Genomic DNA, 15,272 nt, shown 5'->3' with positions numbered 1-15,272 from the left:
ATTACCTTCAGTGAGTCCCCAGCCAGACACTTTGCACTGATGGCTGCCTCTGAACATGTATTGAGACCAGGGGATACATACTGGCACAGAGTCAGGTGGGGAACATGTTGGGCTGGTAGCTTTGTCTTTGGGCTTCATCTCCAGCAAAGCAATGTCATTTTCATATGTCTGGGAGTTATACTTCTCGTGGACTATCACCTTAACTAAACTAAATGTTTCTATTGCAGTATCCATAGCTATTGAGTCGAGCATTCCAGTCCATATCTTATAAATATGTACACGACTTTCTCTGTATAGAAGAAAAGTATTTTAAAAAGTGCAAGCAAAAGTGTAAACTTTGGCTCATAAAAAAAATCCAGATAATTAATTGAGGCTGTACATACATCATACATTTAGAACACATTATTTTCTCCAAAGAATCCTGGGAACTGTAGTTTGTCAAGGGCACTTGGAATTGTAGGTCTGTGAAGGGTAAACTAGAATTCCCAGGAAATAATATGCTTTAAACGTATGTTGTGTACTAGGGATGAAAAGATCTGTCAATTTCGGTTCTGTCAGTTTCTAATTTTTCCAGTCTTAAATTCAATTCTGTACATTTCTGCAGCTATTTGCAATTTTTTTTAAAAAAAAGTCAAGAAAATTCATCAGTATTTTAGTGCAAATTTCTCCTAACAAATACATTTTTGTAAGCAATTTTAACTAATGTAGAAATTTTTGCAAGCCATTTCTTATCTTACGGTGCATTTTTTTCATGATCTTTTCATCCCTATCATCATTTTTATGCACACTTCCCCCTAAAATATGCATTTTTGTGAACATGATCTGGTTGGTGAACTGAATCACAAAATTCAGACAAGTGTGCATTTTGAAGGACGGCTGTGTTTTGGTCCTCATATTGTTTCAGAAAGTCTGGATTTGATAGATTCAGCTTGAAATGCGAACTGAATCAAAATTCTCAACCATCCCTAGTGTGTACGCAGTATAGTCAAATGGTTTATATGCCTGAATGTCCTCTTTTAGCAGTAGTATCCTGCTCAGTGTTCCAGGGCTTTCTGAAATTAATTAGATGAGAAAAGCTGATATTCATCTGAGACACAACAAGACCAGTTGAAGCTTGACTGCATCTGCTAATAGATTTGCACATGTGGATGCTTTAAAACAAGGAATACTTCATTGTCCATATTGAAGTGGTACAGGCCCACATGAACTATGTTATGTGCTTACAGTTTATACCCAGAAGCTGGACAAGGCAAGGGGCTTCCATGGTTCTTTATGTCTTTCCCCATTTTACCACAATATCTATGTTACCCACAGTAGAGATGCTGAAACAGATTCACAGGGCAAAGTCAGACTTATACTGGTGCAACAGTCATTCCCTCTTTCCAAGGAGCCCTGGAAATTGCAGTTCTGTAAGAGGGTGGAGGCGCACAATTCCCAGGATTCTTTGGAAGGAAGCAACGTCAATTAAGGTGATATAGAACTGGTAGAAGTTTATGATGTAGATGAGAGCATAGAGTTCCACGGCCCTAAAAGGCCATTTTGTTCTTATCAGGCAAGACTGCCCACCATTCCCATTTGAAGATTCCCCAAGCCACTTACGTAACACAGTGTGCAGCTGTCAAAATCCAACAACCCCCAATATAAACTCCACCGCAGTTCACTGAGCCCCTTTCACCTCTAATGGCCACTTGCCAAGGAAATTCATCCTGCAAATACACATGGCATAAGTCACTTTTGCTCTGCATAGACAAGTGTAGACAGTACTGTGCTAGATGGAGAAATGGATCTGACTCAGTATAAAGCAGCTTCCTATGCTATGACTTTTTAGAGCAGTCCTACTATTAATATTACCTACCCATATACATGGCCCCCCAAAGGAACTGGAAGTAGGGTCAAAAAGCAATGAGGGTAAACAAAAGAGATATTTATTTATCCAGTACATTTCAGACACTACTAGTGCTTCTTCAGGGAAATTCAGAGAAAGAAAGATTCAACATTTAGATATGCTGCCTCTTCCTCTTATTATCAGTAAGTATCTCTTTTGTCTACCCTGTTGCTTTTTGCTCCTACTTCTAGTTACTGATTCTCCTCCCTCCATCATTAATGTACTGAACTGTCCAACAGCCAAAAAACCGTTATAGCCCCTACAGTGGAGTGCTACACTAATTTTATCTGTGCTCCCCATTCTGGCTCCCTCTTTTATGATTGGAGGGAGGGAGAGTTGAGAGGGGGAAACAAGAACAATATTGCTGTGCAATTTTTTAAAAAAAATGAAAATTCTGGGGTTGACTATCTTTTTTATATATATTGTACTCAAAACATCATGCTTCACCATGGATTTCTAGGTTGTTGGATCCACTGCCACAGTTTCTACATGACTACAAAACTTATTGAAAAGCACAATACTAAAAATTGGCTTGACATTATAGCAGCAGTTCTGCCAGCCACCCTGTGTTCCTTTTACCTTTCCTGCAGTATTTCCGCCTAGGATTCGCTTCCGACGAGTAACTGTGTGGTTTACAATGCCACAGTGTAGTTGGGGTAGCAATGCTTTGATCTTTTTTCTTTCTTAAAAAAAAAAGAGAGAGACAGCAGCGTCATACTTGCAACTCATTTATATTTGTTGAAAGAACTCACTCTAGGGGTTTCAAGGTCAGCTGCTTGTTTTGTTCGTATAGGTGAAAAGGGGGTTGTTGAGTATAGAATGTTTTATTCTCCGTTAGGCCTGATTACCTTATGCAGTTAATGGCATGTGCTCTTCATGGCAAACTCTTCACGAGAGACACTCCCTGTGCATTTCCAGCAAGACTCTATTGACACCCCCTCCCCAAAGTGATAGAACAGCATGGTGAAAATCAGCAGGACCCATTTGGCACAAGTAGCTTACCCCATGGAACAACTTCCAATACGGGTGCATTTTCAAGAGTGATTAGTAATTGTATGTCATAAGTTCCATTGATCAGAAGAGTAAACATACACATGACTAGGCTTTTAGTCTTTCTGATATTAGTCCAAGCAAGTGGAATCTGGTCTGTTCATCCTAATAAAGTACGTTTACCTTCATCCATTGACTCCTCAGCTTCTCTTGTTCCTTCTGAGATAAAAGAAGAATTTACATTTAGTTTAAATTCTTGTAACTGAAAATAGGTTCAGACCAGCCCTTGTCGATATAGTTTGCCAATTTTTGGACTGTTCCCTATAGCTGGGCCTTTCACAGGTCTTTCATCTGTAACAATTAGCAAGTGATAATGTTTGTCTTCATGCTGTAAAGAGCTTGATCTGCTAATTCCTGCATATGAAATCTGCTACAGACACAAAGAGGAAACTAGGCCAGTTTTATTTTCTGGCCAGCTAGCAATTCAACACAATGAACAGGTATGTTCAATATAGTTCTGTTCTAATGGATGTTACTGTCCATCGTAAGTTATCTTTTCCCACTAGGGGCAACTGGCAGATATTGCCTTAGGCAGAGCTTGGAAGATTACTATTAAAAAGGAATAAATTACAAACTTGTCAAGGATTATCAATACCTTGGCATAGTCATTAACCAAAATGGAGACAATTGTCAAGGAATCAGAAGAAGGCTAGGACTGGGGAGGGCAGCTGTGACAGAACTAGAAAAGGTCCTCAAATGCAAAGATGTATCACTGAACACTAAAGTCAGGATCATTCAGACCATGGTATTCCTGATCTCTACGTATGGATGTGAAAGTTGGACAGTGAAAAAAGTGGATAAGAGAAAAATCACCTCATTTGAAATGTGGTGTTGGAAGAGAGCTTTGCGCATACCATGGACTGTGAAAAAGACAAATAACTGCATGTTAGAACAAATTAAACCAGAACTATCACTAGAAGCTGAAATGATGAAACGGAGGTTAGCATACTTTGGACACATCATGAGAAGACATGATTCACTAGAAAAGACAATAATGCTGGGGAAAACAGAAGGGAGTAGAAAAAGAGGAAGACCAAAGAAGAGATGGACTGATTTCATAAAGGAAGCCACAGACCTGAACTTACAAGATCTGAACAGGGTGGTTTGTAACAGATGCTACTGGAGGTTGCTGATTCATAGGGTCACCATAAGTCGAAATCGACTTGAAGGCACATAACAACAACAACCATTACAATTGTTCTGAAAGGAATTGATTACTTTACCATTACTCAAATGTAATCACTATAATTACACTTAAGTTACTTTAAAAAAAACCTAGTGCCTACAAGGTGGTGGCCCTGGCTGCTGCATACCTAAGTTGCCCAAAACAACATTAAGAACACACACACACACACACACACACAGAGAGAGAGAGAGAGAGAGAGAGAGAGAGAGAGAGATTTTTTTTTATCCATAAGATAGCAGTGGTGGTCTCTCCACTGGGAAGGGAGGCAGAGGCCACTACTCAGATCTTTGCATGTCAAACCAAGTGCAACCCCCCCACACACACTCTCAGCCAGCAAGCTTAATGTCTCTCACTTAACCACCTCCCGGACCCTGCCCTGCCACCTACTAAGGGACACCCACCCAAACAAACATTTTCCCCTGAGATGCAAAAAAGTTAAAACTCTGCAAATGCAGCAAAGTAGCCAGCTCCTTTCTCCCTCCACTCCATTCTTCTCCACCACTGTCCATTTTTTTAACAATTGTTTTCTCCACTCCAACCCCATCTCGCTCTCCACCTCCTCCCTCATTGCCTCCTACCCACCCACAGAGCATGAGGGAAGAGTGATGCCGCACAGAAGCCCAGTTTGAAGCACATGATTTTCATCCATGAGTCAGAGGAGCGGAAGACTTGCCCTGCTCCCCCCTCCAAGTAATGCCTAAGAGTAATGCTGGAAACATTACAATTACTTCTCAAAAGTAATAAAATTACTCCTCATTCTATTACAATCAAAATGTAAAGAAATGTAAAGAAATTGCCCACTTGCTCCTCAAAAAAGTAATGAATTACAGGTACAGTAGGGCCCCGCTTATACGGCGGGTTCCGTTCCGGACCCCCACTGTAAAGCGGAAATCGCCGTAAAGCGGAACCCCATTGACTTTAATGGGGTGCGTTGCGCGAAAATGATGCAAAAATGCTGCAAAAGCGGCAAAAGTGGCTTTAAGAGAGGGGAGGAAAGCCGCCACATTAGCAGAACACCGGGAAGCAGAGCACCGGTAAGTGGGGCCCTACTGTAATTGTTTTTTTGGAACTAATTACTTCCAAGCTCTGGCCTTAGGTAGAGATAATGGGGTGTGGCATAAAAACCCCTCATAAAATTTATCAGTAACAGAGTGAGGGGATGAAGATGGCTCCATTTATTCCTATTGCCCAGGACTGGAAGAAACAGGCAATAATAGTCTATCTACCAAATACAGAGCATCATTTTAGAGCCCTACGCGTTGTCCTATAAAAAGCAGGGCACTTCTGAGACAGACCCATAAAGAGGTGATCACACTTAGAAACAGAATTTATTTATTTATTTATTTTATTATTTGATTTATATCCCGCCCTTCCTCCCAGCAGGAGCCCAGAATGATAAACAAAGCTATACAATAATATCAAAACACAAAATATTACCTCTTTCATTTTCTTCAGCTCTTTTATTGCCTATTTAAAACATACACACATAAACATAATATTAGTATGGTGTACACAGAAAAAAAATCACCATTGCACACTGTGCTATGAACTGGACTGCCTTATATCAGGGATGCGGAATCTTAACAACATCCCTGCCCCCAGCTGCCCTGGTCATATTGATATATGAGTGGGCTGGTTTAGCCCTGCAGGGGCAAAGTCACTCCACGAAGAGTTAGAAGGAAGCAGCTGTTTGTTTTTTTTCACCTGGGGAACCAAATAATATTTTGGGGCACATCACCCTGTATAAGTTAAATTGAATTGTTTATGCACAGGACCGGTGCTAGAGGGTGGACAGGTTGGGCCTGACCGAGGGCCCCTGTAGCCCAGAGGGGCCCTGGAAAAGCCCCTCCTTAGGGTGGGAGAGTGGTGCTCCCAGTCCATGATCTGTGGCAGCATCGGGTCCTGCAACCCAACCCTGCCACAGACTGCAGAGAGGGAACTCCCAGGCATCCCCCAATACAGACAGCATGGGTTTCAATAAGTCCGCCTGCCCCACCTACCTCTCATGTCGTTTGAATGCCATGCACACTATGCATGGATGCCTACCATCACCCAAGATAGTGGCAGGGGCTTCCCTAAGGGGCTGATGCCCACATTGCCATCTTGGTTGATGGCAGGGATGTGTGTTACATGTGCATGTCTTTCAAGACATGAGAGGTAGGTGGGGCATGTGGGCAGGCTTATTAGCCCCACACTGCCTGTTTGGGGGCTGTTGGGCTACAGCACTCAAGAACCCAGTCTGGTGCCAGCACTGTTTATGCACAATTAATTAGCAAGGGAGCAGGGAGTCAGTTCTTGCAGGACTGCAATTTATAAGTTGCCAATTGCTATTTTCCTTTTTTTGTGGGACTAAAGTTGTTTACAGAGAGCAATTTTAACATGCCTGGTACCTTAGTGGATTAGAGGAACATTTGGACTGGCTGACTATAAAGTTTGCAGCCAAGAATAATCCAATTTTCTCTTTTGACTCAGAGGGCAGCATTATTTTTGTTCCAACAGTTTGCTTGTGTATTTCCCTGTGGGCATTTGTTGTGTTGGCCTGTGTAACTGTGTTTCCAAGTATGGGCTATCAAACAGAAAATATAATTTCTGGGCTAGTACTGTCCCATAAAGAGCAGGTGCACCAATGAGAGAGAATCATGGATCTATCACTCTTAAAGACAGTAGAATAAACAGAGCTATAAAATGATTTCAAACCACAAAATATTACCACTTTTGTTGTCTTCAGCTCTTGTATCACCTATTTAAAACATTCAAACATATACATAAGATAAGTATGCTATACTCAGGGAGGAAATCACCAATGCACACCGTGCTGTGAACTAGACTCACTTGCTTTACATGAAGGATGGGGGATCTGCAGCCCTGCAGATGTTGAACTCCATCCCCTACCATTGGCCATGCTGATGTAACTTCCATGCAGGCTGGCCCAAGACATTTTGCTGCCTGAGGCAGAGCAGTAAATGGGACTCCCACACCCCAAACCCAAGCTCAGGGTCAGAGTCCTTGTATCCAAGACAGATACATTTATTTTGGCTACTGAGTCAGGAAAATCCCACAAGTGTCTCTCATTGGCAATAAAAATGCATAAATAGCCAATAATTTGCTGCCCTTTTATGATACCCCAGATCAGTTGCCTGGAACTGAAATGGTAGGTTCCGATGTTTATTTCAATGACGGGGTAGCTGACAGGGGTAGCTACCTCTGTCGCTGACTTTTAATAGCTCTTTGATTTGTAACAATTAGCAGGTGATCATGTCGATTTCATGTTGTAAAGAGCTTTAGGTGCTCATACCTGCACATAAAATCTGCTTTTAAAGACATAAGATCAAACCAAGTCCTTTTTTCCCCTCCCTGGCCAGCAGATAACTCAGCTTGAAGAACAGCAATCATTTTTACATTTTTAGTAGATGTTTATTTATATTATTTATTTATAAATATATTTGTATACCACTTTTTCATTTAAAACCATCAAAGTGGTTTACAAGTTAAAAAAACCCCGTACAGTAAAAACCATTAAAAATACAATAAAAACAGAGGCCAGCTATTGCAAAAAGGCATTTCTTAACTGCCTGCATAAGCCTGGCGGAACAGAAAGGTTTTCAGCAGGCGTTTAAAAATTACAGCAGAAGGTGCCTCCTGAATCTCTGCTGGCAGAGCATTCCAGAGAATTTGGCTGATGACACTGAAGGCTTGATTTCATATCAATGTTAAATGAGTCTCACCAGCTTGGAGGATGACCAAAGCCACTCCTGCACATGATCTCAGTGATCGAGCTGGATTATAAGGATTCAGGCCATCCCTAAACTACCCTGGACCTAAGTTGTTCAGGGCTTCGTAAATTAATACAGTACCCTTGAACCTGGCTTGGTAGTAGATGGGCAGCCAGTGCAGATGTTTTAAGTGCACATGTTGTCGGCCAAGTGCCCATCAGCAATCTGGCCACTGCATTTTGCACCAGCTGAAGCTTCCAATCCAGAGCCAGTGGCAGCCCTACATAGAGCTCATTGCAGTAATCCAGCCTTGAGGTTATCAATGAATGGACTACAGAGATTGCCATCCAACAGAACTCTTCCAAGTTAATAGGGAATCTTTTCACCAGGATTAGGTGGAGAGATTGTAGGGAGTGGCTCAAAAGTGAAGGCTTACTCCTTCTCCCATGATCCTAACAAAAAAAATTGGTACCAAAGGGTACTTCTGTCCCAGGGCTAATAGCAGATGTGCAGGCCTGGGTGATTTTTATTGGGATCACAGCAGTGGAAGAGGAAAGAATAAAAGTGGCTTCACTTAATCCTTCTGCCCAGATAAGATTAAGGAGGGGGGAAGATGGCGACGGAGTAAGACGCGGTTACTTAGAGCTCTGTCTGTTTGCTATTTAAAAGCTTATCTAAAAGGACTATACTGCTACTAAATTATTTTCCCACATCGACTTTTCTTCCCAGCTCCTATTTGACTTTACATCTCAAAGAGCTGTTCTGTGGAATCATATTGTTTACCCATACTCTACTGCCTAATTATAATTCTCGCCAGATTCAGCTTGGCCGGTATCCATCTTATCTTGAGTAAGTAAATTTTTTGAGCGTTTAAACTTTTAAAATTAGAATCCTTGGCCTTCTTCTTGAAAAAGACTGATAACACAAGACCTTGGAAATAAACTCTTTCGTAGTACTGCTGGCTTTTAATAAAGGGAATACCAACCTCCTTTAAAAGATTAAAGCCTACTAACAAACTCCTTGAACGGAACGAACAAAGTGAGAAGAATTATCCCTCAAACCTCATTAAATTAATCTGCAAAATAATTAGAACTTTGTTGTCAGTACATACGTGTCAATACAGTTGCCTAATTAAAGAGGTTGATCTGAAAAAGACTGAGCTGAAACATGGTTCTAACGAGGATGACCTATAAAGCTTTGGGTATTTCTTTTCATGAAATGCCTCTCACACCTCCTCCTAAAAACTTAAAACTACTACAACCAAAAATAATGCAATTTTACAGCTTAAAAGAGAAAACAAAGCGGGGGTCAGAACACAAATATCCTTCTGATTCTGAAAATACTGTAAATGACTGGACACTGAGTAATGTGTACCTGATGGAAAACAATGAAGGTAAAGTACTAAACTCAAACTTGGCTCAGGAAATTTTACTCGCCGAAGAGTTAAATAACTCTATTCAGCTGGATGAGAAAACCCTGGGAGTATTTTATTTATTTATTTATTTAATTACATTTCTAGACCGCCCTATAGCAGAAAGCTCTCAGGGCGGTGTACAACAAATAAAATCACAATTAAAATATGAGCAAGTGTGGAAATATATATATATATATAGTACAATTATAAAACATTAATAAAATTGCCATTGAGATTTATAAATTAAGATCATATTAAGTTTAGAATGTTAAATTAAAATATTTAAAAATTTACAAAATTTAAAAAGCCTGGGCGAAAAGGTAAGTTTTTACCTGGCGCCGAAAAGATAACAGAGAAGGCGCCAGGCGTATCTCGTCTGGGAGGGCATTCCATAGTTCGGGGGCCACCACCGAGAAGGCCCTAGATCTAGTTGTTGATCTCCGGGCCCCTTTATGGGTTGGGACCCGGAGAAGGCCCTTCGACGTCGAGCGTAGTGAACGGGTAGGTACATAGCGAGAGAGGCGCTCCATCAGGTATTGCGGTCCAATGCCGTTTAGGGCTTTATAGGTAAGAACCAACACTTTGAATCTGGCCCGGAAACATATTGGTAGCCAGTGCAGCTGCGCCAGGACAGGTGTTATATGGTCAAATTTCTTTGTCCCAGTGAGAACTCTGGCCGCAGCATTTTGCACTAGCTGAAGTTTCCGAACCGTCTTCATAGGTAGCCCCACGTAGAGTGCATTACAGTAGTCCAATCTAGAGGTTACCATAGCATGGATAACTGAGGCAAGATGCTCCTTGCTCAGATAGGGTCGTAGTTGGGCTACCAGCCGGAGCTGGTAGAATGCATTCCATGCCACCGAGGCTACCTGAGCCTCAAGTGACAGGAGCGGATCTAATAAGACCCCCAAACTACGTACCTGTTCCTTTAGGGGGAGTGTAACCCCATCTAGGACAGGTCGAACGTCAACCATCTGGGCAGAGGGTCCTCCCACCAACAGCATCTCAGTCTTGTTAGGATTGAGTTTCAGTTTATTAGCTCTCATCCAGCCCATTATCGCGGCCAGGCAGCGGTCTAGTACATCAACAGCCTCACCTGACAAAGATGAAAAGGAGTAGTAGAGCTGCGTATCATCAGCATATTGCTGGAAACGCACTCCAAAACTCCTGATGACCTCACCCAGCGGCTTCATATAGATATTAAAAAGCATGGGGGACAGAACTGAACCCTGCGGGACCCCATATTGGAGTACCCAGGGACTCGAGTAATGTTCCCCCAGCATCACCTTCTGGAGACGATTCCCGAGATAGGAGCAGAGCCACCGCCAAGCAGTGCCTCCCACTCCTAAATCCGTAAGTCGCTCCAGAAGGATACCATGGTCGATGGTATCAAACGCCGCTGAGAGATCAAGGAGAACCAACAGAGTTACACTCCCTCTGTCTTTCTCCCGACAGAGGTCATCATACAGGGCGACCAAGGCCGTTTCTGTACCAAACCCCGGCCGAAAGCCCGATTGAAATGGGTCTAGATAATCAGTTTCATCCAAGACAGCCTGGAGTTGGCGAGCGACCACACGCTCTAGAACCTTGCCCAGGAATGGGACATTTGCTACTGGCCTATAGTTGTCCAAATTATCAGGGTCCAAGGAGGATTTTTTTAGGAGCGGTCTCACCACCGCCTGTTTCAGGCAGGGTGGGACCACTCCCTCTCGTAAAGAGGCATTAATCACCTCCTTGGCCCAGCCAGCTGTTCCATTCCTGCTAGCTTTTATTAGCCATGAGGGGCAAGGATCCAGAGCAGAAGTGGTCGCCCGCACCTGTCCAAGCACCTTGTCCACATCCTCGAGCTGTACCAACTGAAACTCATCCAATAAAACAGGACAAGACTGTGCTCTGGACACCTCATTAGGATCAACTGCTACAATAATGGAGTCAAGGTCCCGGCGGATGTTCATGATCTTATCACGAAAGTGTCGCGCAAACTCATTACAGCGGGCAATTGATGGTGTTATTGCGTCCTGGGGACCAGAGTGTAAAAGTCCCCGGACAACTTTATAAAGTTCCGCTGGGCGGTTAAGGGATGACTGAATAGAGACAGCAAAGTATTGCTTCTTTGCTGCTCTCACTGCCTTCACATAGAGTTTGGTAGAGAGCTTCACAAGTGCATGATTACAGCCGTCGGGAGTTCGCCTCCATTTGCACTCAAGCCGTCTCCTTTCTTGCTTCATCACTCTTAGCTCCGGAGTAAACCAGGGAGCCAATTGAGCTCTGCAACGGAGAGGGCGCACCGGGGCGATCGTGTCAACTGCCCGGGCCATTTCCGTATTCCACAGCATGGCCAGGGTTTCGACAGGACCGTCAATTCTATCAGCCGGAAAATTCCCTAGAGCCATCAGAAAACCCTCAGGATTCATTAGTCTCCGGGGACGGACCATCTTAATTGGTCCTCCACCCTTGCAGAGGGGAGAAAACAGTGTGAGTCTAAACCTTAATAGGCGGTGATCTGACCATGACAAAGGAATAGATGAAAAATCCCTCACTCTCAGATCACCATCCCCTAATCCAGTGGCAAAAATCAAGTCCAGAGTGTGCCCCAACACATGCGTAGGGCCAGTAACAAATTGAGACAGCCCCATGGCTGTCATGGAGGTCATGAAGTCCTGAGCTGCTCCAGATAAAGCGGCCTCAGCATGAATGTTGAGATCCCCCAATACCAAAAGTTTGGGGGAACGCAACAATAGATCCGAGACCACCTCTGTCAGCTCAGTTAGGGAGGCTGTTGGGCAGCAGGGTGGACAGTACACCAACAGAATTCCCAGTCTGTCTCGCTGACCCAACGTTATGTGCAGACACTCTAGACCATTAGCCATCTGGATAGGGTGCCTAACAAGAGGGATGGAACTTCTATAGACCACAGCGATTCCCCCTCCCCGACCCTCGGATCTACCCAGATGCTGAACCGAATACCCAGGTGGGCACAACTGGGAGAGATTAATACCTCCCAGATCGCTCACCCAGGTCTCGGTAATACATGCCAGATCGGCCACCTCATCCACAATTAGGTCATGGATGAGGGAGGTTTTATTATTTACCGATCTGGCATTAAAAAGCAGCAACTGGAGATCCGAGGGTTGGCTGATAGAACTACCAGCAATCCTGTGGGTGTGAGGAGGACCGGAACACGTCACAGCCACCAGTTGTCTGGGGCGAGTTCCCCTTAACTGGCATGTCCTACTCACAGCGCCATACCTCCCATTACCCGTCACTACACTAATAGGGGCCGCCTTTGGTCCTCCCTCCCACAACACTGTCCTCTCGCCCAGGCACATAATAAAAATAAAATAAATAATAAAACTCATGGCATATACACACAATCACACACTCACTCATACAACCCACTCATACATTCAGACAACACAGCAGCATCCGAGGAGCTTCAGCAGCCGATAATCCGTAGTAGCTGATGTAATGGGGCCCAAGAACGATGGACAGCAATGACCCCCAACCTGGTGATAATGACAGCAGCAACGGTGGCATACACCTCAGAAGAGGCAGCAGCAGCACTTCAGTCTCGCATTCCAGGACAGCCCAACGGCAGCAACAGAAACGTCCACGCCCCGATCAGGATCAGGCCAGGGGCCTGGTCCTGCCAGGCAGAAGTCCCTCTGGGAAGGGTGGTGGAGGTGGTGGTCCCACGGCAGCAGCAGCAGCAGCAGCAGCAGCAGCAGCAGCAGCAGCAGCAGCAGCAGCAAGAGCAGCAGCCTCTCCTTCCCTTGGGCGATGGTCTCTTCCTCCTGCAGGCCCTGGGTCTCCCAGGCCACCTCAGCCAGCCGGCTTATGTATCCCTCCAAAGAGGGACAGGTGGTAAGAATCAGTCCTGGCTGGCTGGGTACCTGGGGCCTGGTCCTGCCAGGCAGAAGTCCCTCTGGGAAGGGTGGTGGAGGTGGTGGTCCCACGGCAGCAGCAGCAGCAGCAGCAGCACAGCAGCAGCAAGAGCAGCAGCCTCTCCTTCCCTTGGGCGATGGTCTCTTCCTCCTGCAGGCCCTGGGTCTCTGAGTAAACTTGCTGAATGAGATTTCATATGGCTCTATGCCTTTGCTTGAATCCTCCCATAACGAGATATCTACTGACTCATCTCATTTAAAGGACCAACTTGAAAAATGGGCACAGGAAGAAGTGATGTCTGATCTCAATCTTTCAGATGAATTGTTAATTAAATCTAATTTGTCTACGGAGCACTTACAGCATGAAAGTCAATCTAGCCCCAACACCTCAGCCAGACTGCGAACTCTGAAGAGTGAGGAATATATAAAGGTCCCTCCTCACAATCCAACAGCACTAAATGAAACCTGCGCTTCGGCTGTAACTCAATCTTTATCTCAGATATCCAATTTTGTTACAGAATCTATTTCATTACTCACTATCCTAATAGACTGTTTAATGAAACTTGACAATAAAGACCGAAGGAATTCTGAAAAACCCGCTATGTTATCTCAATCATGTCAAACGACGTCTACAGGCAGTAGACAAAATATTACAAAAGATCCAGGGATAGATCCCAGGTTCCAGATCTCTGCAAAAATCCTCATAACAAAAAAATAAAAAATGCTCGAAACAAAACCAAATCGCGTATGAACTATGGTAAGCTTTTTAAGCTAATTGATCCTCCATCTCAGAATTCCAAGAAAACAACGAAGAAAAAGAGAAAGAGAAGAAGGAAAAATAAGAAATCAAAAGCCTCCGAGGTGTTAAATCTATCCATAAATGGAAATACCATCCTGTTGTCTAAAGATTCCTTATCAAAACTAGACATTCCTGCTGCAGAAGTAAGAACATAAGAACATAAGAAGAGCCTGCTGGATCAGGCCAGTGGCCCATCTAGTCCAGCATCCTGTTCTCACAGTGGCCAACCAGGTGCCTGCGGAAGCCCGCAAGCAGGACCCGGGTGCAAGAACACTCTCCCCTCCTGAGGCTTCCGGCAACTGGTTTTCAGAAGCATGCTGCCTCTGACTAGGGTGGCACAGCACAGCCATCATGGCTAGTAGCCATTGATAGCCCTGTCCTCCATGAATTTGTCTAATCTTTTAAAGCCATCCAAGCTGGTGGCCATTACTGCATCTTGTGGGAGCAAATTCCATAGTTTAACTATGCGCTGAGTAAAGAAGTACTTCCTTTTGTCTGTCCTGAATCTTCCAACATTCAGCTTCTTTGAATGTCCACGAGTTCTAGTATTATGAGAGAGGGAGAAGAACTTTTCTCTATCCACTTTCTCAATGCCATGCATAATTTTATACACTTCTATCATGTCTCCTCTGACCCACCTTTTCTCTAAACTAAAAAGCCCCAAATGCTGCAACCTTTCCTCGTAAGGGAGTCTCTCCATCCCCTTGATCATTCTGGTTGCCCTCTTCTGAACCTTTTCCAACTCTATAATATCCTTTTTGAGATGAGGCGACCAGAACTGTACACAGTATTCCAAATGCGGCCGCACCATAGATTTATACAACGGCATTATGATATCGGCTGTTTTATTTTCAATACCTTTCCTAATTAGATCAAACAGCTGTACAACAGGATACTTATAAAGAACCTGCACTAAAGGGAAACATTCACACAAGTATGAATTCATTTTGCCATACCACAAATTTAATCTTAAACAGAAATAAACTGGTTTTCATAAATTATCCAAAGCCCAAAGGAGCTCTTAATCTGCAAGAACGTAAACATCATTTTTGCGAATTGATTAAAAAAAGTTGTACAAAACTATTCTACCTAATGAAATTGTTAATATTGAATATCTATTCTATAATTATACAAACGCCAGAACTATAATAACCTTTCATGATTCTAATTTAGTGCAAACTCTCCTTAAGAATCGAATCAATCTATGAGATAGTGAAATATGGATCACCAGACTTTTTGAGAACCATGCTTCCCCGTTAAACTTACTAATGGGATTAAAATCTTCTTTAACTCTTTGCTCCTCTAATGAAGAAAATAAAGTGCCGGATCATAGATCATCTA

General features: G+C 43.5%; 1 protein-coding gene across 3 annotated transcripts in view; it reads right to left on the bottom strand.

Annotated features, from left to right (window-relative positions):
• Positions 1 to 15,272, bottom strand: part of LOC133364544 (complement factor I-like) — a 37,599-nt gene that overhangs the window by 4,664 nt on the left and 17,663 nt on the right. For all 3 annotated transcript variants that reach the window (XM_061585400.1, XM_061585401.1, XM_061585402.1), the window contains 6 exons: positions 6,832 to 6,861; positions 5,559 to 5,588; positions 3,059 to 3,094; positions 2,465 to 2,568; positions 1,600 to 1,706; positions 6 to 289 (listed from right to left, as the gene is read on the bottom strand). In XM_061585400.1, the coding sequence (XP_061441384.1) occupies positions 6 to 289; positions 1,600 to 1,706; positions 2,465 to 2,568; positions 3,059 to 3,094; positions 5,559 to 5,588; positions 6,832 to 6,861 (591 nt within the window). The remainder of the gene's footprint in view (positions 1 to 5; positions 290 to 1,599; positions 1,707 to 2,464; positions 2,569 to 3,058; positions 3,095 to 5,558; positions 5,589 to 6,831; positions 6,862 to 15,272) is intronic.

Source organism: Rhineura floridana, chromosome 9, assembly GCF_030035675.1.
Source record: "Rhineura floridana isolate rRhiFlo1 chromosome 9, rRhiFlo1.hap2, whole genome shotgun sequence".
Classification (NCBI taxonomy): domain Eukaryota; kingdom Metazoa; phylum Chordata; class Lepidosauria; order Squamata; family Rhineuridae; genus Rhineura; species Rhineura floridana.
Note: the sequence above shows the minus strand (reverse complement) of the source record. Positions and strands in the feature narration are given on the sequence as shown.